The 23,802-nt window shown below is 50.1% G+C and overlaps 5 protein-coding genes across 5 annotated transcripts; 1 reads left to right on the plus strand and 4 right to left on the minus strand.

The window, feature by feature from the left end:
• Positions 1-212: 212 nt before the first annotated feature.
• EMWEY_00027020 (myosin heavy chain, putative) lies at positions 213-7,520 on the minus strand (the record flags this gene model as incomplete). Its single annotated transcript, XM_013481221.1, has 17 exons — positions 213-347; positions 717-1,353; positions 1,770-1,828; positions 2,161-2,262; positions 2,463-2,533; positions 2,751-2,820; positions 3,036-3,125; positions 3,253-3,435; positions 3,589-3,714; positions 3,877-3,960; positions 4,289-4,501; positions 4,881-4,976; positions 5,205-5,528; positions 5,763-5,860; positions 6,063-6,228; positions 6,507-6,739; positions 7,346-7,520. The coding sequence occupies 17 exons, from the start codon at positions 7,518-7,520 to the stop codon at positions 213-215; spliced, it is 2,862 nt and encodes a 953-aa protein (XP_013336675.1).
• Positions 7,521-11,519: 3,999 nt separating this feature from the next.
• EMWEY_00027030 (hypothetical protein, conserved) lies at positions 11,520-16,608 on the minus strand (the record flags this gene model as incomplete). Its single annotated transcript, XM_013481222.1, has 14 exons — positions 11,520-11,536; positions 11,778-12,026; positions 12,247-12,402; positions 12,652-12,727; positions 12,822-12,908; positions 13,181-13,383; positions 13,635-13,737; positions 14,035-14,189; positions 14,440-14,523; positions 14,652-14,877; positions 15,050-15,084; positions 15,198-15,255; positions 15,515-15,558; positions 15,726-16,608. The coding sequence occupies 14 exons, from the start codon at positions 16,606-16,608 to the stop codon at positions 11,520-11,522; spliced, it is 2,376 nt and encodes a 791-aa protein (XP_013336676.1).
• A 1,705-nt stretch (positions 16,609-18,313) lies between these two features.
• EMWEY_00027040 (hypothetical protein, conserved) lies at positions 18,314-19,761 on the minus strand (the record flags this gene model as incomplete). The annotated part of the gene is made up of 3 exons (XM_013481223.1): positions 18,314-18,698; positions 18,823-19,104; positions 19,355-19,761. The coding sequence occupies 3 exons, from the start codon at positions 19,759-19,761 to the stop codon at positions 18,314-18,316; spliced, it is 1,074 nt and encodes a 357-aa protein (XP_013336677.1).
• A 240-nt stretch (positions 19,762-20,001) lies between these two features.
• EMWEY_00027050 (hypothetical protein, conserved) lies at positions 20,002-21,540 on the minus strand (the record flags this gene model as incomplete). Its single annotated transcript, XM_013481224.1, has 1 exon — positions 20,002-21,540. One exon carries the CDS (start codon positions 21,538-21,540, stop codon positions 20,002-20,004), a length of 1,539 nt encoding a protein of 512 aa, XP_013336678.1.
• A 563-nt stretch (positions 21,541-22,103) lies between these two features.
• Positions 22,104-22,385, plus strand: EMWEY_00027060 (hypothetical protein; the record flags this gene model as incomplete). Its single annotated transcript, XM_013481225.1, has 1 exon — positions 22,104-22,385. The coding sequence occupies one exon, from the start codon at positions 22,104-22,106 to the stop codon at positions 22,383-22,385; it is 282 nt and encodes a 93-aa protein (XP_013336679.1).
• Between the last annotated feature and the right edge of the window lie 1,417 nt (positions 22,386-23,802).

Below are 23,802 nucleotides of genomic sequence, written 5' to 3' on the forward strand. Positions count from 1 at the left end.
CACAGAGGGTAGCTGAAGGATGAGCTGGATACTAGCAGCATACTAGCAGCAACAGCAGGAGCGCTGCGGAGTCAGCAGCACCGGCAGGAGCGCATCAGAAGCAGCATCGGCAGGAAGACAGGTTCTTAAAGAATGAGGTAGAAAGAGAAAAGCAGTTCGGAAACAAGGATTTCAGGGTTTAGGGTTTAGAAATTGGGGTTTAGGGTTTGTGATTAAGACAGAGGAAGCAACATGCCGTGAATATTACGCGGCGTTCTTCCCTCAAATAAGGAAGAAAGTCGACGCAATTCCTCCAAACAAAGATATGCAACAAATGCAGGCCAAGGCTGTGATAATGCGCGCCCGCTCTGCAAGAGCAGCAACGGCAACAGCAGCAGGAGCAGCAAAACAGCAGAAGCAAAGCAGCAAAGAATAAATGTAATGATACATGTAAATGAAGCGAATGAAGAAAGAACAACATTACACAGGGCATAAAAACAGCAGCAGCAACGCACGTCTAATCCAGTAGCAGCAGGAATCGGAGAAACAGCAACTATCACCACATACTAAGATAGTGCCACTGCAATAGCTGAAGCAGCAGCAAACCAGCAACAACAACAACAACAGCAGCAGCAGATGCCGCTGCTTTCCGCACCGCAAGTTGCAACACATGATGCTGTCGTTGCTGCTGGTGCTGCTCTTCTTGATGTTGCTGTTGCTGCTGTTTGTGGGCTTACGAGTTGCTGATCCTTCTGAAGCAAATCGCCATAGAAGTTCAAAAACGAGACGCGGTACCGCGACTTGGCAAAACGCAGCAGCGCCTCATCCTTCTGCTGCGGCGGCGGCGGCGGTGGCGGCGGCGGCGCTTGCTGCTGCGCTTGTTGGTGCGGCTGCTGAGGGCTGAGAGACCGAGGGGAGGCAGTGGCATCAGCAGACGAAGGCGGCGAGGTGCTGGCATCGTCGGCTTCTGCCGCTGCTGCTGCTGGTGGTGCTGCTGCTGGTGTTGTTTCTGCCGCTGGTCCTGGTGCGGATGTTGCTGCTGCTGTTGCCGAGTCGCTGCAGTTTGGTGCAGCAACGATGCCTCCCGCAGCTGCATTTGCTGCTGCTTCTGTGCACTTCTCGCCCTCCTGTGTGCTGTCGTGCTGCTGCTGCTGCTGCTGCTGCTTCTGGGGAGTTTGATCTTTCTGCTCCTGCTGCTGCTTCCCTTGTTGTCCCTCCTCTAGATGCTGCTTCTCTTGCTGCTGCTGTTGCTGCTGCTGCTGTCGTGAGAAGACAAGTACACCGTCATGGGTAGCGTAGAGACACTGCATAATTACTGTCTCGTCTTCATCTGTCTCCCCTACCACAGCAATGATATCGCAGAAGATGCGGTACCTCAGCGCAAGCAGCAGCAGAAGGAGCATCAGGAGCAGCAATGAGCAGCAAGTGCTGGTCCAGCTAAATCCTTGCATGCATTTGCAGCGCTCACCTCTTTGGTATGATATATCCCATCCGAGGATGAGGTAAACAGCCTCTCGCATTGCGCTGCAGAAACAACACACACCTGCTGCTGCTGCCGTTATTGTTGCTGCTCCTGTTGCTGTCGTTTCTGTTGTTGCTGTTGCAGCACGAGGTCCCACCCGAAGGGCCGCAGCCGAAAGACCCAAATACAGCAGCCGCAGCACAACAACAACATCTGTACCAGCAGCAACAGCAGCTGCACATGGTGCAACAGCAGCACCACTTGTGCCAAAGCAGCAGCAACAGCAGCAGTTACAGCGGCAGCAGAAACACCAGCAGCATCAGCCTACGCTATCTGCTGGACGCAATGCTGCTGCAGCAGCTCCATCTTCTGCTTCGTCCTGTCGATCTGAACACAACACTCCCCAAGACAGTTGCTGCTCCTCCTGCTGTTGCACATTCGTGTTGGACCGGAGTAGCGAAGGCAGCAGACTGCCGCACGGGTTTCAAGACTTAAACAGCATGTGCTCGCAGCAGACAGTGCTGTTGCAGTAGCAGCGACAAGACACGATAGGAAGCAGCAACACACCGAGGAGCACGACAATCAGGGGGGAAATTGCCACAAGAAGCATGAGGGAAAGCAGCAGTGGCAAGCACAGCAACAGCAGCAGCATCAGCAGCCGCAGCAGCAGCATCAGCAGCAACAATAACTGCAGCAGCAGCAGCAGCAGCAATGCTAACTTCTGCTTCCAGTGTCTGCACTTTTTCGGCCTGATTCGCAGCTTCCCCTGACCCCCCACGCAGCATCGATTCCAACGTAGACACCCGCTCCAGGGCCCGTTGCTGCAGCAGCAACAGCAGCAGCAGAAGCAGCAGCAACAGCAGTTCATATCCTGATTCACCCATTTGTAGTCACCCGCAAAAGCTGATCTCAAGCGGCATCATCCGGAGCAAGTGCAACAGCAGCAACAGCACGAGCAACAGCAGCAGTACCAGCAGCATCAGCAATAGCAACAGCAGCGAGCGGTTGTGTTAAGGCTCACGAGCTGCGTTTGGAGGCTGCGTTCTCTGCCCAAACAAACAGAGACATCAGAAAGCTCATTCAGCAGCTGGCCTGCAGCAGCAGCAGCAAGGCAAAAGCACCAGCGGCAGCAGCAAGCATAAACTCCAGTAAAAAGTGAGAAGAACATGTGATTAGCCTAGCCGCAAGCAAGGCATATGCGCTGCTGCATCTGTTGTTGCTATTTCTGCCCCTGCTGGTGCTGCTGCTGCTGCTTCTGCTGCTGCTGATGATGAATATGATGTGGGGTTTGTAAGTGCAGCACGTTTACTCTGGCGCTTCTCGAGCTCCGCTGCCTCTGCGGCTTTGCGCTGCAGCTCGGCCTTCAAGCGAGCGTTCTCCTGAAAGCAGCAACAGCAACAGCAACAGCAGCAGCAATTGTAGCAGCAAAAACAGCAGCAGCAACAGCAGCACAGTGGGGAAGGCCATCTACAAACGCTACAAGCAGAAGCTGCTCGTCACCATCGCACACTCTGTGTTGGTTGCCTCAACAACAAGGAGAAATGCAGCACCAACAGCAGCAGCAGCAGCAACACACAGCAAAAGCAGCAACTACCTTTGCAAGCTGCTCATTCTCAAGTGCAGCACTCGCGCGTCTCCCCTCATTCTGCTGTAGCCTCTCCAGCTCCGTCTCCTGGCGCTGCAGCTGCAACACCAAACGCAGCAGCAGCAGCAGTAGCAGCAGAAAACGCATGCAAGGGGCAGCAGGTTCAAATGTGAAGCGCCTAAATGTAATAGATCGCTGCTGTGCTTCAGCAAAGGAGCGGACTCACCAGTTGCTGCTGCTGCTGCAGCAGCTGCTTCATGCGCTGCATCTCCTCTTGGGACTCCGCGAGCTGCTCTTGCAGCTGTTTGCTGCTGCTGTTGTTGCTTCCGTCTGCCGCTGCTGCTGCAGTGGGCTGCAGCAGACGCTCAATCTGCTCGCTTGTTGCATTCAATGCCCCAGCAAGCTTTACCTGTAACCAGCAGAAAGACAGCAGCAGCAGCAGCAGCAAACACAGCCGTTGAGACTACGCCAGTGGTCACATCTGCTCCCTAGAGGCCAACAAAGCCATACGTGCTGCTGCCGCCGTTACTGCTGTTGCTGCTGTTGCATGCGGCATTCGCACCTTCAGAAGCTCGTTTGCTGTTTTCTCTGCAGAGAGCTCACGCTGATATTGCCGTTGCTGCTGCTGCTGCTGCAGCTCTGCTTCCTCCAGCTGCAGCTTCAGGGCAGCTGCTGAGTCTTTTTGGTGCTGCAGGAGCAACGCGCACGGGACAAGGAGCAGTGGCAGCAGCAATAGCAGGAGCAGTAGCAGCCGTAGACATGGTGCAGCAGCAGCAACATCTGCGAGGCCTGTCTACAGCTAAAACCTGCAAAGGGCTCAGTACTGCTCTTGCTTCTGCATGCAGCTCACTGCAAGTTCCCGCTGTAGCTGCTGCTGCTGGTGCTGCAGCTGCTGCAGCTCTGCTTCTGCTTGTCTGCTTGTAAACTGCAGCGCCTGGACAGAATTAACCAGCAGCAGCAACCAGCGGCGGAAGGCCTCGCGGGTAGGGGTTTCCTCAACCACAAATGCTGCAGCAGCAGCAGCAACAGCAGCAGCAAACGCATGCACCAGTTCTTAATGAGTTGGGCTTGTGTTGAAACCTGTACTCGCGAGCAGCAGTTGCAACAGAAACTTCAGCGGCACCAGAAGCAGCAACAACAGCAGCAGCAAGCAGCAACAACAGCAGCAGCATCACTAGTACAGTCAACCACAAAAAAAAGTAGCATCACAAACTACAGCAGCAGCAACAGCAGCAGCAACAGCAACAGCAACACAAGCAAACCCCACATGCAGCCAACTTCTGCCACTGCATGAGCTCGGCAAGGAGATCTTGGCGCTGCAGTTCTGTCTCTTTTAGGTCTCTTGTGCAATCTAGCAGCTGCTGCTGCTGCTGCTTCTGCTGCTGCTGCAGCTCCTCGTGGTGCTGCAGCTGCTCCTGCCGCTTTGCTGCTTCTACCAGCTGCTGCTGCAGCTCCTCCTTCTCGCGCCGCAGACTCTGCATGCGGAACGTGTCAGCAGCGGCAGCAAGATAGTAGTCACAACATCGCGAATCACGCGTGGACAGCAGCAGCAGCAGCAACCACAGAAACAGTAGCAGCTGTTCGGCTGCAGCGAGCCAACAACAGCGGCAACAGCAGCAACAGCAGCAACAGCAGCAAGAAACCCACAGCGTTGGCATCCTGAAGCCTCTCCAGGCACTGTCTTTCGTTAATGCCCTGCAGCAGGCAGCAGCAACAACAGCAACAGCAACGGCAACAGCAACACCAGCAGCAGGGATGAGAGTAGCAGCAAAGGACGGATCCAGATGCCATAAATAAATAACTAAACACAAAATAAAATAAAATAAATAAATAAATAGATAAATATTAACGTACTCCTTCCTTGATGCTGCGAACAGCAGCAAACTTCTCCTTTGCTGCATTCAACTCCATCTGCAGCGCCTCCTTCTCAAGGCGGCTGTCGTCAGCAGCCTGCAGCAGCAGCAGCAACAGCAACCAAAACAGCAACAGAATCAGAAGCAGCAGCAAAAGCAACAGCAAGACAAGGGTAGGAAACAACCCGATGACGTCACATTTCTTGCTGCTGTTTCTGCTGTTGCTGCTGCAGGTAGTACTGATGCTTCTGCTGTTGTTGCTGCTGCTGGTGCTGTTGCTGCTGTTACTGCTGTTGCTGCTGCTGCTGCTGTTTTCTGTTCATACCAATTTTAAAGCCTGAAGATGTGCCGTTTCTGTCTCTTGCTGCTGCTGCTTGAGCTTCTCCAACATTTGCTGCTGTTGCTGCAATCGGACTGCCACCTGCTGCTGGTGCTGCTGCTTCTCGCGTTGCAGCTGCTGCTGCAGTTGAGCGAGTTCATCCTGAAGGGCTTGCGTGGCTGCCTGATGCTGCTGCTGCTGCTGCTGCTGCTGCTCCCGCTGCTGCTGCAGCAACCCTTCTAAGCTCTGCACTCGCTGCTGCAGCGAATCCTTGCTTGATGCTGCTTCCTCTAGATCGCAACTTAGCTGTACGACGCGCTTTTGTGCTGTCTGCAACAGACACAGCAGCAGCAGAAGCAGTATCAATAAAGGGAGCAGCGGTACTAGCAGCTAGTACTGCTGCTGCTGCTGTTCTGTAGCAGCTGCTGCAGCATCTTACGGCGCGTCGAGCAGCAGCAAAAGGAAGCCACTTGTAGTCAGTGTCCGTGTCCGTGAAGGGGCTGCTGCTGCAACACGAGTTTTGCTGCTGCTGTTGCTCCTGCACAAAGTGCTGCTGCTGCTCACCGTATATGCTTCTGCTGCACTTGCCTTAGCAGCAACAACTTCTGCTTCTAATTGGTGTAATCGCCGCTGTAGTTTCTCCTCTTTCTCCTCCGCCTTACCTGCACCAGAGGCAGCAAATAAAACAAATGCTGCTGCTGCTGCTACTGCTGTGGGTAGCCGGCCGTGAGACCCACATGCAGAGCGAAGGCCTGAAGCAGCAACTAAGGGAACCGCAGCAGCAGTAGCTGCTGCTGCTGCTGCGCTGCTAATGCAGGGTCCCAACAAAAGAACCCCACAGGAAAATGATGATAACCTCCTTACATTTTTGTTTCTTTTGCTGCTGCTGCAGTTGCTGCAGCTGCCTCTTTAAAGTATCCTTGTCCTTCTCTTCGTGCTGCTGCTGCGATTGCATAAACGCTTCATCAGCAGCAGCAAGACGAGCTCGCAGCTCCTCTACCTGCACCTCCTTGGGCTTTGCTGCGCTGTCCTGCAACAGCAGCAACAGTAACAGCAACAGCAGCAGCGCATGCACAAGCGCTCTAGCAATATCGACAGACGTACAGCGAGAAACACCACACTCAATGCAGCAGCCGCTGCAGCAGCAGGTTCTTTGCTGCAGCAGCAAACAAGCTGCTGGCATGTATATACATCTGAAGACGGACTCTAGCTGCTGCTGCTGTTGCTTTTGTATGCAGAGACCCTCTACCACCGCAGCAGCAGCCAGCACTCAAGGGATGCAATTAGGGATTAGGGTTTAGGGTTTACGTTGCATCGCTCAAGAAGAGATTGTGTGCATGCAGCCATTTGCCTAAGGCGCTGTCGAGCCTGCGCTAGCCGCAGAGCAGCAGAGGAGGTGCTGCCACCTCCATTCTCTGGTTCTCCCATTGCTGCTGCTGCTGCTGCTGCTGTTGCTGTTGCTCCCGCTGCTGCTGCTGACTTGCTGCTGCACCTGCTGCAGCGCTGTGAGCAGCAGTGATCACGCAGCTGCTTCCTTGCCGCTGATGCAGTGGTGATGACCCTACAACAGCATCAAGGGAGCAGGCTGCTGTTGCTGCTGCTGTCGCTGCAGCATTTGCTGCTGAAGCAGCAGCCACGAAAAAAGTCGTGCAGGGGTAACTAAAAGGATGGGCTACAGAAAGCCCCAGAATTACGATTAAAAAGTAGAAAAAAAAATATATTATCTACAGATATACACTAGGGGCCCCCCGTTGCATGCAGCAGCAGCAGCAACAGCAGCAGCAGCAGCAGCAGCCATCGACCCCACCACCATGTCTGACAACTGGCTGCTGCTGTCTGTGTAACAATCACTTAAAAAGTATATATTTAATTAATAATTAAATGATTATTTGTTTATTATTTTTGTATATTTTCAATTAGTTATTATTATAACAAAGTTCTTTCCTTTAAGAGCCTGATGCCTAGAAGGGCACAGGGGGCCCCCCGAGGGCCCCCCTCCTGCTGCTGAGGAGATTATGCAATAAAGAACTCCTCTTATGTCTTTATTTATTATTTGTTCTTTTTTATTATAAATGCGTGCATGCATGCATACATACATAGATGCATACATACATAGATGCATGCATGCATAGATGCATGCATTATACATTCAATGTTTGCTGCGTTTGAATGATCCTCTGGGCCGCCCTCTGCGGTTGCCGTTATGAGGCACGGGACCTCTAGCCGCTGCTGCTGCTGCTGCATCTGCTGCAGAAGCCGCTGTTGTCGCTGCTGCTTCTGCTCTTTTACGTTTGCTGCTGCTGTTTGTGCATGTGGAGGCATCGTCTACGCGCCTACATTCAGTGGCTGAAGCAGCAGAGTCCTGTCTCAGAGCAGCAGCACCAGCACCAGCACCAGCAGCACCAGCAACATCAGTTGTTGTTGTTGTTTCTGCTGCTGTTGCCCTGCTGTTGTTGCTATTTCTTGTCTGTCTTATTAGCTGCTGGTGTTGCTGCTGCTGTAGCGTTGTATAACAAGACGCATGTGTTCCTTGATATATCCTGGATCTATCATACAAAATGGATAATATATATAATAAATATAATATATATATATTTGTTGTATTGGGGTGTATATACACCTGAATTACCTATAATATTTTCCTCTTCCTGGAGTTTTACTAATTAATCCATCATTTAACATTTTATTTATTAATTCTTCTGCAACATCTGCAGAGACAACACAAAAAGAAGATATTTCCTCTTTTGTTATCTTTTGCTTCCTTTGTGCTATTTCTTTACATTGTTCTATTAAAGCTGCTGCTGCTCGCATTACATCATGCTGCTGCTGTTGCTGCTGCTGCTGTTGCTGTTGCCTTTGCTGCTTATGTTGATTATTAATCTAAGGAGATTACTCATTTATTATTATATATCTTTATTTAAAGGGAATATTGTTATTACCGATAAAGGGACGAAAGGGGCCTTTTTTGCTTCTTTTACATGTCTTGTTGCTGCTCCTTTAGTTGCTGCTGCTGCTGCTGCAGTATTCTTTAATGCTTCTCTTAACCCTTCTTTAGGTAATACACAATTATGAGGATCATCTGAGATGTACATACACCTGAATAAGAATGGAGGATTATATTGGTGCTCTTTATTACCTGCTGCATCGAGAGGGTAAACTTCCCCTCTTCCTTCCCTTGGGGGGCCCCTACTTGCTATGGGGGGGCCCCGATGCTGTAACGGAATAGGAGAACTTTCTATGCCTTCCTGGGGGGCTGCTGAATAATAGTGGTGTTGTTTGCTGCTTCTTGCATAAGGCTTATCTGCTATGGGATGCTGTTGCTGCTGCTGTTGGCGCTGCTGGTGCTGCTGTTGAAGCTGCTGCTGCTGAAGCTGGTGCTCTTGCAGCTGCTGTTGGTGTCGCAGCTGCTGTTGCTGCTGCTGCTGTTGGTGCTGAAGAGAAGGAGAAGGACACGCGAGGTTTCTTCTTTCCCTTGCATCTTTTACTGCGTATCAAGGGCACAACATGCAAAAAGTGAGTATAAATAGGTCTTCTTTAACTAATTTATTTGTTTTTTTATTTATTCATGTCTATATTTACCTGCAAAACCAGAAGAACGGAGCTGATCTAGAGCAGCAGCAATAAAAGGCTCGGAGTTCTTTCCCAGTTTGTTAACAAGACGATCGATGTCATCTTCCTCTAGAAACACATAATTTGATGGAATCGTTTCCTTATTTCTCTTTATCTTTTATTTATTTTATTTGTTTTTTATTTATGTTGTTTATTGTTTGTTTATTTCAGTGCAATTTTAGTGCATCCTTTTCTGTGGTGTCACCTGTGGCTAGGATGTAAGCCTTGACCTCCTCGACAATGCGCACAACTAAATAAAGAAAATAAAATTAAAATTGTTTTCCTTTTTATATTTAAAAAACTAATTATATAAACAACAAAACTTATGAATAAAATGATCTATTTTCCTCCATTTATTTATTTCTTTGTTGCCTTACCAGCAGCGCGATCACCTACGAGCGCAGGCGAAATATGCGGAGGATCGGCGAGGGATTGAATGGAGAGTTTAAGAGAATGATGTTTTGTATTTATCTGTTAATAATATAAAAACATAATTATTATTTATTTACATATTTTTGTTTACATTTAGATTATATTTATATTACTTAATAGCATAATTTACTTATGTCTTTACCTTTTCGCTGATAGCCGTGAAGGGCACAACACCACCAAAGGATATGTCGTCAATCTTTTGTATAAATCCTTTAGGAACATAATTATGGGGAATCTGCATCCAAGTATGCATGCACGTAAAAGCACAATTAAAATGGGGGTTTTCTGTCTTTTTCCTTTATTTGTATCTCCTTACTGTTGTCCTATTGAAGAGGAGCTGAAAGATATATAAATATAATGTATAAATATAAAAAAGAAGAAAAATGGCTATCTTTTATTTCTTACCCTTAAAGATACGTAGGCATTATCAGGTAAAGGATCAAGTTGCTGTGTTATAGCACAAAGCGACTGCAGCAGCTAAAAAGGCGTCATTAAATGCATGCATGCATGCATACATGCATGCATGCAATAGTGCATGCACCCAATAATGCATGCATGCATGGAGCAATGTGGTGTATGAATTGTTTTACGGCTTCTGTTTGTCTCTTTGCTTCTGCCTTTGATACAGGAGGACCAATAGGACGAGATTCCCTTGTAGTAGTCTTGCTGCTGCCTTTATTAAAGGCAACAGAAACAGCAGCAGCAGCAGCAGCAGCAACAGGTTGATTATTAGTGCTACTACCGTCGCCATAACCAAAGGTAAACTCGTAAGACTCTAATAAAGCGTCTGTTTCCTCTTCATGAATACCAAGAAGCAGTTGTTGTAAACACTCCTAAAGGGTTATTTATTTATTTAATATATAAATAAGGAAATATAATATAAATACATATACATGTATCTAAATAAATATATACATATATATGTCTGTATGAGGGTAACTTAACGTACTTTTTGTAATGCCTCATTAACACCCGTACGAAGAAGACGAACAAGAAAAGATGATTTTTTATCAACAGGACGTAATTGAACTAATTTTAATCCTTCAAACCATACAGAAGCAAAAGCATCTTCACTAAATATGTTACGAAGATATAAAACAGAAGAAACACCTAAAGAAACTGTATTCTTTAGTATCTGCAATGACTGCTGTCGTGTTGTCACATCTATGCGCGTTCTTGTCGTAACTTGCATCATCTTCAGTCAATTAATTAGTAGAGATAAAAAGAAAACAAAACTAAACAGAAATAAACATAAAAATGCTTTTTTTAATTCTTTTATACGCCGCAAAATGCACTGATGAAAGTCTTAGTTGGCAACGACTACGAGCTGCCTATACACCCGAAACGAAATGAACTTCCTCCTTATACATTTATGATTAATAGAGGGAAAAAGAATATAAAATTCTCCCTCTGTGCCTCTTTTCTAAACAGTTATTACTATATTTATTATTGTATTTCTAAGGTGTCCAATTTATTCATTTCTTTATGTTGAGATACCGCAAGAACGATGCAGATAGTCCTTCGGATCTTCTTATCTTGCAAAATGCGTATATAACACCATAAGGAGGAAAAAGAAACCATTGGATATTCACTTCTTCTCTTCTGCTTAATTTAAATAAATGAAGAGAACCATTTATTTTATTAAATAAAAGAGAACCATTTCTTCTTTATCTTATTGAAAGTAATCAATACAAGGAAAATAATTTTTTTCTTCAATCGCATGCATTCGTGTCGTTTTGAAGATGATGTGCAGGCACCATTAAGAGGCGATACAACAAAAACAGCAACAGCAGCAACAGCAGCAGCAACAGCAGAAGCAGCAAGATGTGTGTGTTGCTTGCTGCACAAGAAGTTGGGCATCATCTTCGCAATATTATCATTAAATAGAGTTTAAAGGAGAGATTAAATGCTAAAAATAAAAGAATAGCTTGCAGCAGCAGCAGCTGCTGCTGCAAGCTATTCCTGCTGTTGCAGTAGCATCAAGCCTGTGGCGTTCGTACAGGAGATGTCTGCAGAACTGCTGCTGCTGCTGCTGTTGCTGTTTCCATTTGGTCAGCAGCAGATGTACATACAGTAGCAGCAACTGCATGCAGACACTCCAATTTCTCCTTTAGTGTTTGCTGCTGCGCTGTTTGTTCATTTATTCCTTCTAATACATCAGCAACCTGCAACAAGAAAAAAGAAGAAAACAAACGTTTGTTTTTCTTCTTTTCTTCTTCTGTATTCTGTATTATTATATTATCAGGGGTTTTAAGGGTTTACTTATGCTCATTGCTTGCGCTAAGTATAAATACTGCCTTGTAGGACAATAAAACCCTAAACCCTAAACCCTAAACTACCCACAAGCATGCATGCATACATTCTTGCATGCATGTGTTGGCAACAGCCCGTGTGAAGTAAAACACTAGAATATCCGGTAATTAAGGGTTTAGGGTTTAGGGTTTATTGTTTAGGGTTTGGGGTTTACATCAGCGAATCGTTGTTTGGCTTGTGTAAGATGGCCATTAATAAGATAAATATTATTAATTAAATTTTTACAAGGAATAATTTTATTATAAAGAGAAATAATAATTTTTTCTGGTGAATAATCAAGAAGTTCTTCTTCATCTAATAATCCTCTCTCTTGCTCCCAACGTTGCTGCTGGCGCTGCTGCTGCTGTTGCTGCTGCTGCTGCTGCTCCTGCTCGTCTAAGCAGCAGCGCACCACACCTAAACGCGCAGACATCTCCGATAAAGGAGAAGGATCAGCCACCAAAGACAGCAGACGGTGCAGTCGCGAAGCCAACTCTGCAGCAGCAGCAGCACAAGCAGCAGCAGCGCTGTTATCCGCAATAAAAGGAAGATAATGGAAATGGTGCCTTGATCATATCCAGCACGGCAAACGCTATACTAGCTAACTGTTGGCTAGCTGTTCAGCTGGCTGTTCGCGCATGTGCTTGTCTAGCTGCTTAGCTAGCTCCATGGCTAGCTGGCTGGCTAGCTGTCCGGCTAGCTAGGTGCTGCTCACCGGCGAGGGTTGGGGCCTCTGGGTCTGCCTCCCATTGGCGAGCCAACTCTAAGACCTCGGCATCTGCTGTTGCCGTTGCTTCTCCTGTTGCTGCTGTTGCCGCTGCTCCTCCTGTTGTTGCTGTTGCTGCTTGAGGCACACAGAGTTGCTCAAGCCCTGCGACGAAGACCGGCATACAGCAAAGGGACCAGGACAGGACTCTGAGGGAGCTCTGTTGCCGCTGCTGCACTAAAGGCTTCTGGTGTCGTGGCTGCCACTGCGTTGGTGCTGGGCAGGAAAAGCTATGTTTAGGTGGCCGCTGAACGTGGGCAGCAGCAGCACAGGCGGCAGCAGCAGCACACACAGCACAACCATCACTAACAGCAACAGCAGCACCAGCGGCAGCAGCAGTCAGCTCGAGCGTACGCTTAAGTCTGTCTTCGAGGTGCAGCAACCGCCTTGCAGCAGCAGCTCGTGAGGCGATTGTTAGATGTGAAGCGTCCTACAGCATCTCACAAAACCCTAAACCCTATACCCTAAACCGTAAACCCCTTTTTCCCCACCCCTATGCCTGCAGGTTGTTGCCCTCAACTCACCAACACCTCTAGAGAGCTGCTGAAGCTGCAGCTGGACCGCTGCTGTCGCCGTTGCCGCTGCTGCTGCTGCTGGAATTGCAGCTGCTCCTGCGCAGATACAGGTTGAAGTACAGCAGATGCTTGCATGCCTTAGGCGTTAGCAGCAGCAACAGCAGCAACGGCAGCAGCAGCAGCAGCAGCAGCACAAAAGATGAATGGGTGTATTAAGAAGGCTTGCCAAGGCGAGAACCCAAGCAACTGTTGCTGTGGCCTGCCTGGCTTGTGCAGCTATTGTGCCTCGTACTGCAGCAGCACCAATCTTGTGCCTTGTGCAACAGCATCAGCAGCAAACCAGCGTAGCACACCTTGGCGCCTCGTACTAATGCCGACATCTCTATACAAGATTTGGGGCAGTACAGGGGAGCAAGCAGGCCTCCTGTGTCTGCTGATTCATCAATATCCTGCTGCTGCTGCTGCTGCGGCTGCTGCTGCTGCTGCTGCTGTTGCTTGAAGAGGACCTGCTGCAGCGCAGCATCTGCTGCCACTCCCTCGCGCACAGCATTTTGTGCTTCCTGTGCTGCAGCTGATAAAGAAACGGGAAAAGGAGACAGCAAACAGCAAAAGACATACAGGGATGCAAGCAGCAACACTACCTCCTGCTGCTCTTGCTCCTGCAGCACACGCTGCCGCTGCGTTCCCTCTGCTAACTACCGCCACAATTTCAGCAGCAGTAGGTTTAAGCAGCAGCTGCTACTCAAACAAGTTCTTTCCCTTTTAGGGTTTAGGGTTTAGGGTTTTTATTTGTCTAAGAAACTACTCTACTGTATGGCCTACCCGCTAATGCTTCGTTTGAAGAGAGGATATAAGCAGCTACAGAGGAATTATCTTCGTGCTGCTCCTCCTCCTTTGCCGTGTCTGCATACTCGCAGAGACTCTCCTGCAGCAGCAGCAGCAGAAGCAGCAGCAGCAGCAACCGGTGCATGCAGAAGTGGGAGCATTGCAGCCTCCCTCCAACCAGAAACAAAAGCAGCAGAATATCCCGTAGTCCCACCCTCATAAAGCGGCACAGCATCATCAGCTGAAGTCTTAGAAGAAGCAGCAGCAGCAAGAGGAACAAACACTTCAGCAGCAACAACATCAGCACCACCATCAGCAGCTGCTGCATCAGCGGCACCACGAGCAGCAGCAACAGCAACAGCAGCAGCAGCAGCAGCAGCAGCAGGTTGATGCTGACGATGAGTTCAAGAGTTTGTGGTATTTCTTGTCTAAGTCGATTTAATCTTTTTAATGGGCTTTCCTTCTTCTCTATCCATCTTCGGGTGTACATACACCCCAACTGTAAGGGATATAATAGCTGCCGCAAGTCGTCCTCTTGTATCTCTTCTGTCTCTAAGAAGCAATAGCAACAGCAGCAGCAACAACAACAACAGCAGCAATGCAGAACATCCGGCTAGCTAGCTCTAGCTAGCCAGCTAGCAGCTGGCTAGCTAGCGATCTGACTGCATACAGCAACTGACCCACCCGCGACACAAGGGCTGCTCCATATCGAGTGGCACGGGCAGCATACAGCAGCAAGAACCAGCAGCAGCAACAACAGCAAGAACAGCATCAGCAGCAGCAGCAGCAGCATGAGTCTTACGTGCAAAGTCTGCTCCTGCAAATCGTTCGAAGGCCAAATCGAGATCTAAATTGTCAACTGATAACTCGCCATCCAAATCTACATCTGCAGCAGCAGCATCAGCAGCAGCAGCAGCAGCAGCAGGGGATGCTGGTGAAGACATGTCAGTTGAGAGTGCAGGGATCGCAGCAGCAGCAGCAGCAACAGCAACAGCAGCAACAGCAACAGCAGACCGGTTGGCGTGTCGCCTGCAGTTGTTGGTGGAGGCGATGGTGTGGGAACACCTTCGACCTCAAAGATTTCCTCTCCGTTTTCCTTCTTCTCTTGGAGATGCTGCTGCTGCTCTTGTTGCTTCTGCTGCTGCCGCTGCTCTCGCCTCTTGAGGACTTCTCTCTGCAGCTCATCATCAATGTCCCCCCAAAACTTTTTATTCATTCCCTCCAACTTCTCCTTCACCGCCTGCAGCGAGTGGCGCAATCGCAACGACAGCTAGCTAGCTAGCTACCTATCTAGGCAACCAGCTAAACAACTAGCTAAACCGGTAGCCAAACAACTATTTAAACAGCTAGCTAAATAGCTGGCTAAACAGCAGGTAGCTAGCTAGATGGCTAGCTACCTGGCAATCGGCTACCCGGCCGCTGCGTCCTCGCGTCGTTCCTCCAAACCCTGCAAAGTGCACAGCGCAACACCCAAACCCTAAACCCTAAACTCTAGGCACCAAACCCTAAACCCTAGACCCTATTCCCTAATTTCTAAGCCGTAAGCAGATCGGTACTCACCGGATAAGCTCTGTGAGTCATTCGCCTCTTCGATGTCACGGAAGAGGGCCTCAGGCATCTGTGCATCAGCAACAACAAAGGCAGCAGCAACAGCAAACCGGTAGATGTCGTTTGTGTCTCCTTTCTGCTCTGCCTGTCTCTGCCATTTTATCTCTGCATGCATCTATTTATATCTGTATCTTTCTTTCTTCTCTTTGTTTGTTCATATTTAATTACATTCCCAGTTTATTTATTTATACATATTATCTTTTGTTTCTATTTATATTTATTTAATTATTCTTTCCCTCTTTGTATCTTTTTCCTTCTTAGTCACTAACCTCGCGGCTGCCTCCAACCATCAACTTTCGACGGCCCCCGAACTCTGCACAAAAACCGCAAACCCTAAACCCTAAACCCTAAACCCTCGAATTTAACTCTTTGGTGTTTTTATTACTTCTGCGATGGATGCCAAAGCCTGCGTCCCGCACGTTGCTGCCGATTCACAACTCCATAAACCCCAAACCCTAAACCCTAAACCCTAAACCCTACGATTTTCTAGCACTTCTCCTTCACCAGGTTTCCAAAAGACTTCTGCCAGTCCTTCTTGCCCTTCAGCAACAGCTAAGTCAGCAACAGAGACAGAAGAAAGAGACCGCAGCAGCAAAGAATCCCTTAAACGAGGAGACACACCAGAGCTGCTGCTGCTGCTGCTGCCAGCAGCAACACCACCCAACTCGCCACTGGAACCCCTATCTGCTGCTCCCATCAAATGCTGCTGCTGCTGGACCTCCCGGTCCGACGTATCTCCCTCAGAAGCAGCAGAAGCAGCAGCCGCAGCTGCTGCTGATGCTGCTGATGCTTGCGAAGAGAGGGAATCGTCCCGCCGCATGAGGCGCAAACGACCGGAACCTGCAACAGCAACTCCAACAGGAGGCGCAGTGCTGCTGCTGCTGCTGCTGCTGCTGCTGCTGCTGCTTGCTTCTGCTATTGCTGCAAGAGCCATCATTTGCTGCGCCAGTCCAATACTGCGACCACTTAAACTCGAAGACGATAATCTTAAACTGCCGCTGTTTTGTCTACCGGAACTCCCTGTTCGCCGCTGCTGCTGCTGCTGTTGTTGATGCTGCTCCTGTTGTTGTTGCTGCTGCTGCTTTTGCTGCTGTTGTTTGGAACGAGGTGTGTTAGAGTTATCTTGCTGCTGCTCTATCTCCCCCTGCTGCTGCTCCTGCTGGCCCTGCTCCCTCTCCTGCAGCCCAGCAGCAGCAGCTTCCTCGCCTTTAAGAGACTGGAGGCCTGAGTCCGATTTCGCGGCTGCTTCAGAGTGCTTCGAAGAATCTGCTTTAACAAGGGGCCCCTTGGTAGGTGACCCCTCAGTAGGGGTACCCTCGGCAGGGGGCCCCCCGGTAGGGGCCTCATCGGTAGGATCTGACATGTTGGCAGCAGCTGTCGCTCCTGCTGCTCCTATGTAGACTGGTGTGTTTCTTGATAGGAAAGGGGCTCAATAAGCTCCATATATGTAAGGCTGCTGCTGCTGCTGCTGCTGCTGCTCCTGTTATTGATGTTGCTGCTGCTGCAGCTGCTCCTGCTGGCTGCGCAGCAGCAACTGCTGCTGTTGCACGGTGTGCCCCTTTCTCAAGAAAGCAAATTGGGAGTTTACAGCAGAAACAAAGCGGTGTTTTGCATGCAGGCCCAGCAGCAGCAGCAGCAGCAGCGGTAGCTGCTGCTGCTGCTGGGCCTTCTTGGAGGGGCCGTGGCTGGGAAGTCAAATGTGCATCCCGTTTGTCTCGTGCTCGCTGTAGACCAAAGTAAGGGAATTTATTTAGTTAATTACTTTGATCGTTTTCATTTAATCTGACTGTTGAATTTAATTAATTTATGTTTAATTCATAGCCGTTTCGGCGCTGCAGTTGCCGTAGCTGCTCCAGCAGCAAAGGGGCCCCCCTCCAACCGCTGGGCAGTGACCGGTGGCTCTTGGGTAGCTGCTGCCGCATCCTCAAGAGAAATAAGTCATTAAGAGGGTTCGCTTTTTAATTAGTTGAATAAGATGATAAAAATAATTGATTTAAATACATTTACACCGTTAAATTACACTGGATCTACTCAATGGGATGCCGGGTTAGCAAACAAGATACTCGCACCACGCCTCCTGAGGGCTTAGGGTTTACGGTTCGTGCTACTTCACCGCAAACAGACTGCTGCTAATTCCCCAGTCATACTTTTCAGAGCTGCTTACAACGTACGGGGCAAGGCATAGGGCCACCAACAGCAGCCTGTTGCTGCATTTGGCGGTGCTGCTGCTGCTGTATTTGCTGCTGCTGGTGCTGCTGCTTATGTCTGGGATAGACTCTGGATGATGTAGCTACACCGGCCCTAGTCTGGTATGGACACTCACAGGTTTTTCTAGTGCTGTGCTCCTGCGTGTTGTCGTTGCTGGTGTTGAATTCGCCGCATTTCCTGCATTGGTTGCTGCTGGCTGCGCTGCCATGCTGCAGCAGCAACTGTACGACGGAGCCACTCCAATAACAATTTCAGTACTAGTACTAATAAATATTATTAAACGCTAAACCCTGACTGACCATCGACCTCTGCAACCACGTAGACGCTGCAGCTATTGTGCTCCTGCTGATACTGTGCTACTGCTGCTGCCGTGCAGCAGTGAAGTCTACCGTAGGGCCTAGGGACAACCGCGGAAGCTGCAGCAGCAGCACAAACGACAGCAGCAGCAGCACAAACGACAGCAGCAGCAGCAACGGCACCAGCAACACCAGCAGTAACGCCAGCACTAGCAACCACAGTAGCAGCAGCATCAATTGGGCATTGAAGCCGATTTTCAACAAAAGTTTTTGTTGTCCGTCTGTGTTGTGCCAAAGGCTCATTGCTGACCTGCTGCCTACCGCCGCGATGCTGCTGCAGCAGCAGCAGCAGCAGCTACTCACTGCATGCGACTCTCAGGCCCATACTTGTTGCTGCAGTTGCTGTTACTCAGCACTGCCTGAACTGCAATATACACATCGAGTAACAGCTAGAGCAGCAGCAAGCTCATCTACTGCGCCAGCAGCAGGAGCAGCAGCTACCCACCCTCCTGCCGCGCTGCAGCAGTTGCAGCAACTGAACATGCTGCTGCACTGCAGCAACTGTCACTCTTGTTTGTTGAGGCTGTGCTTAAACACCCAGTCGTCTCTATACAGCAGTTCCTTGTCAAAGGACCACGACTTGCTGCTGTTGCTGCTACTAGAAGCTGCCTCCCCTGCATGGCGGCCCTTGCGATACCCATCCCGTCTCTGTTGCTGCTGCTGCTTCCGCAGCAGCTGCTGTTGCCTCTCCTCCTCATATGCTGCCCTTCGGCGTACCTTCAGCTGTCTGTACGCCTCTGCCACTTGCTGCTGATACGAAGCAGCAGCAGCAGCACCAGAAGCAGCACGTTTGCTGCCCTTCATTGTTGGTGAGTCGTATTCCTCCTCATCTGTGATTCCTGCTGCTGCTGCAGCTGCTGCTGCTGTTGCTGCTTTTTTCTCTCCACTCCTGCACAAAACAGCAGCAGCAAAAAACCAGAACAACGAGCTCGATTCCTTGGCTGCCACCGCTACAGCACAACAAGCAACAGCAGCAACAGCTGCAACAGGGGCAGCAGCACCAGCAAACTAACCGCAAAGACTTGGCCTTAAGGGCGTCGAGCTTTTGCTTAAACTCCCGCAGGTCTGGCGGCCCATCAACCACGTCGTTCCACAGCACCAAGTGGCGCGTCTTCTCTGCTGTTGCTGTTGTTGTTGCTGCAGCTGCTGCTTTTGATCCTGCTTCTGCTGCTGATGCTGTTTCTGCTGTTGATGTCTTGCCCGATACAGATGTCTTCTCTGCTGCTGCAGTTCTTGCTGCTGCCTGCGTTGCTTCTGCATCCGTTCCTGTGGGCTTTGACCGCTTGCGCTGCATCCTGAGGCACAGCACCGGGAACAGCAGCAGATGAAGCAGCAGATGCAACAGCAGATGCAGCAGCAGAACGCCCATGGAATTAGCCCATTGATCCGCAGCTGCCAACATGCACGTGTACACGCAGATCAATTAACGCTCTTTATAATCAAATAAAAAAAAAATATTAAGTAAAATAAAATAAAAATAAATTTAATTAAAAACTTATTTTTAGTCAGTTTGCTGGATAATGTGTTATTAAGGAGGAGACTCACACTGCAGCAGCAGAAGAGGAAGAGTCTTTTAAGGAGCTGCTGCTCTTGGCTTGACCCACATCCTGCTGCTGTTGCTGCTGCTCTACGCCCTTCTTTTGCTGCATCAGCCGAAGTTTTCTGCGGAGATTTCTGGACATCTTTTGCTGCTGTTGCTGTTGTTGCTGCTCTTGCTGCTGTTTCTGCTGCTGTTTCTTCTGCTTCTTTTGCTTGCTAGATCCCTCCTGCTTCTGCTGCTGCTGCCTCCCCTGCATAGGATGAGCATCTCTCTTTGCTTGCTTGCTGCTAGGAGGGTTGTTATACTTCCTTTCCTGCTGTTCATTGCGCTGCAGCACAGCAGCAGCAGTTAATGAAGGCCCCTTCGGGTGTCTGCGGCCCCTACGAGCCTTCCAGCGTGAAGTCCTCCCCATGATGCCGTATCACACTCTGCTGCTGCTGTTGTTGCTGCTATTGTTGCAGCTGCTGTTGCAGCTGCTGCTGCTGTTTCTATTGTTTTTTCTGTTGCTGCTGCTGTTGCTGCAGGAGAATATTGAGTAGAAACCCTGTTGCTGCTGCTGGCTTCACGCCGCGCAAGGAAGAATAATCGCGCTTAACCCACAGCAGCAGTAGCAGCAGCAGCAGCAGGACAATCAGCAGCAGCTGCACCACTATTACATAATAGTGCAGCGAGCTTGTAAAGGATCGACAAGAAGATTATCTGCCTCGATCTCTAAATGATCGAACGATCCCTCTCGCCACTTCTCCACATGAAAGGCTAAATATTCAGCGTAGTGTGGGGCCGTGCTGCTCTCCGCCAGGCGCCTGCTGCTCCTGCTGATGGTATTGCTGCTGTTCCTGCTGTTGCTGCTGCTGTGACGGCGACGAAGCGTTGCAGGGGCTGCTGCGGCAGCCGCTGCTGCTGCGGCCGATGCTGCTGCTGCGGCCGCACCCGCCAAGGCAAGCGCCCGAGAAGGAAGTGAAGCTACAAACTGTCCCCGTCGGCTGTTGGGGGTCTCCGCGTCTTCTGCTGCTTCTGTTGCTGCTTTTGTTGCTGCTGCTGTTGCAACACTTGAAGGACGAGGAGAATCTCTGCTGCTGCTACCTAGAGACCGCGGCAGTAGAGCAGATATGATGACGTCGAAGGCTCTGTGGCGCCGCTGCTGCTGCTGCGCCTCTCTGCTGTCTGTACAGAACAAGCTACCCTCTAACAGCCTCTGCTGCTGCTGCTGCTGCTGCTCTGGGAACAGGTGTTGCTGCTCCTGCTGCAGCCCTGTATTGAGAGCAGCAGGACCGCAGTAAGGATGGCGGGGAGTTCCCTCCTGAGGCGAATCAAAACAATCCGACTCGTCACTATCTCCAGATTGCTGCTGCTGCTGCTTCTGCTGCTGCTGCTGAAGGACGCTTACACAAGTGTCTACTGCATGCACAGCCCGCCCTCGCGCTGCAGCAGAAAGCGAAATCGCCAGACACAGCGGGCAGCTGAAGTTAAGGGAGACGTCCCCGAACCATAGACCCCCTTGCTGCTGCTGCTGCTGCTGTCGCGGACGGCTGTATGGACGCGCGGCGTATGCACTCCAACCTAATGTGCGGTGGCGGCGCTGCGGCCCCTTGCGGCTGCTGCTGCGGTTCCTGCTACTGCTGCCAGAGCCTCGGCCCCGCTGCAGGAGTCTTCCTCTGCGATGCCCTACACCTGCTGCTGCAGCTGCTGCTGCTGTTGTAGGACTCCGCTGCCGGCTTTGTGGGTGGTGGAAGGGGCAACGCCACGGTATTGATGTGCCGAGGCCCAAATGTTGCTGTTGCTGCTGTTCCTCCTCCACCTGCTGTTGCTGCTGCTGCACCTGCTCCTCGGGATCGCCTGCTCCGGGCAAGCCAGCTGCTGCAGCAAGAGACGCCAGCCGCTGCGGCACTGCTGCTGCTCTTGCTGCTGCTGCACCTCCTGCTGCTATGGCGGAGTTCAAGAAGCCACTCAGAGCAGCAAACGCAGCATTACCATACTCAGACAGGAAAGGTGAGCTGCAGTTTTCCAAATACTCTCGCTGCTGCGTGTCGCTGCTGCTGTTGCTGCTGTTGCTGTTGTCGCTGATGCTGCTGTTGCTGCTGCTGCTGCCCCCCTCACGGTGCGGAACACCAGGAAGGGTGTGGAAGGCAGGGTCAGGTGGCCCGGTTAATGCTGCAGTTATCTCCTGAGGTGCTTCAGAATGCTCCTTCATGTTGAACTCTGCTGCGGAGGCGTGCTGCTGCTGCGGCGGCGGCGGCGGCGGCTGCTGCTGTTGTTGCTGCTGCTGCTGCTGCTGCTACTGCTACTGCCTGCCTGCCTGCGGATACTAGCAGGCAAAATAAGTCAAAAAACTTCTCCCCTCTAAGGCCCTCAGCGGAGGCAGGAAGAGCTACATATTCAGTAAGGGGTGAGCAGGGCCCCGTAAGTGCAACAGCAGCAGCCGTTCTGCTGCCGCTGCTGCTGCTGCTGTTGCAGCTAATAATAAACACAAAATATGAGGACTAGTAGCCTCACAGAGAAAGCTAGATAAGCCTTCTGTAACAAAAGATTTTATAGAACTACAGCCGCGGGGTGCGCACTTAACACCGCAGAGAGCAGCAGTAGCCGCTGCTGCAGCTCCCGGGGCTTCCGATGCTGCTGCGACTGCTGCGGCTACAGCTGCTTTTTCTGCTTTTGCCGCTTTTGGAAAATCATCCAGTGCAGCGCACACCTCTTTTATATGAGGAAACACTTTCCACATTATTGCTTATTGTTATTCCCTAGCTATAAAACGATATGGGGATTGCTACTGCTTGCGCACTCGCCAGGGGGGAGGGTTGGTGCAGCAGCAGCAGCAGCAGTTGTAGTCGTAGTTGTAGGTTTAGTTTTAGTTTTAGTAGTAGTAGTAGTAGGAGTAGTAGTAGGAGTAGTAGTAGTAGTAGTAGTAGTACTAGTAGTAGTAGTAGTAGTAGTAGTAGTAGTAGTAGTAGTAGTAGTAGTAGTAGTAGTAGTAGTAGTAGTAGCATTGAAAAGGGGGGCCCCAAATGCCTGCATCAACTCTCTGCTGCCGGCCGCTGATTTGCAGAAGAAGACAGCGGGAAGCTGCAACATAATCTAAAGGCGTTAGATAAGGGTCTCAGAAATCTGCGCTGTAGCGGGAGGTCCTATACATACTTGCTAAGAACTTCTTAATTGGATTCTTATATTATCTTGACTCTACTGCAACAGATGTTTCTAGAATCACAATAATATAAGAATCCAACTAGGAGCAGCAGGCTAACCTCATTAGCCTCCTCCTGTGGCGCCCTTGTCGCCTCCTCTAAGGGCGGCTGCTGCGGGGGAGGCGGCGGTTTGCTAGCTGTAGTGTATAATGCTGCATACAGGCATTTCTGCTGGTGGCCCCACATTCCATCACAAACTAAACTTGTGTATTGTAACACAGCAGACCACTGTGCCACTGTGAAGAGCTATGCTTGCGAGCTGGCCGCCCAATAAAGCCGAGGAAATGCTAATTTCAAGAAGGCAGTGCCACAGCCAGTAGGAACGCCAGTCTGCTGGGCGCGTCAATACAGTGCAGCCTGAGGCTGGTTTGGGGAGGAGACAGTCGGTAGTGAATTGCAGCACTCCTTGCCGAAGCTCCTGCTGCCAGGGAGTCCTCCATGCGAGGGACCGAATCCCAGTGGCACGCTGACGCAACTGATTCGTAGAGAATTTTTAAACAGCTCCTTTGCAGTAGCGACAGTGCAGGCAGATGTATGGAGTTCAGAGGAAGCCTGCTACACGCGTTCGAGTGCTCCCCTTCCAAGGTGGTATGAGTGAATCTTCGGAAGGAGAAGGGGGGACTAACGAATTGGTTTACCGCATCCTTCCTTGATGCACCTATCGGGCACTCCAGTATACCCAGGAACGCAGGGCCGGTCGCTCGTTTACTTTGTGCGTTAGCCTTGCCTTCAGTACGGCTGGAGGGCTCGCCACAGTAGTTTAGGTAGCACCACGAGTTTACAGGAGCAACTGGGCAGAAACGATTGAAGGCTTGGCTTTCAGCAGAAACCCTCACTGCCCACGGTTGCTTCACACTTCCCGCCCTTTGCCGCTCCATAGCATGAGGGGGCCATCCACTCCACTTGAACTCACCAGTTGTACTAATTTAGCAGCAGGCGCATTTGGGGCCCCATATGGGAAGAGTGTGTACCTTGAGGCATTACCACTTATTCTTGGTAAACAACAGCCGTTGAGGCTGAGGTGCAATGTGTGCGGGTCTAAAATATCAAGGGGGCCCCAAGCCTTCCTCAACTGCTACATATGGGGAACGTTTACGCATCCGTTGTGCAGTTCCTCTCAGCAGGAGTGGGAAAATCAAGATGTGCCAAAGCAGCAGACCCTATTGTTTTTGAGAACCTAAGTACATTCTATAGGAATCCATTGGTGCTCTTTCTACCGGGGGGTATAGCGGGTAGAATAAATATAAGTGGCCATATATATATATATATATATA

Source organism: Eimeria maxima, genomic scaffold (assembly GCF_000499605.1).
Source record: "Eimeria maxima Weybridge genomic scaffold, Emw_scaff297, whole genome shotgun sequence".
Classification (NCBI taxonomy): domain Eukaryota; phylum Apicomplexa; class Conoidasida; order Eucoccidiorida; family Eimeriidae; genus Eimeria; species Eimeria maxima.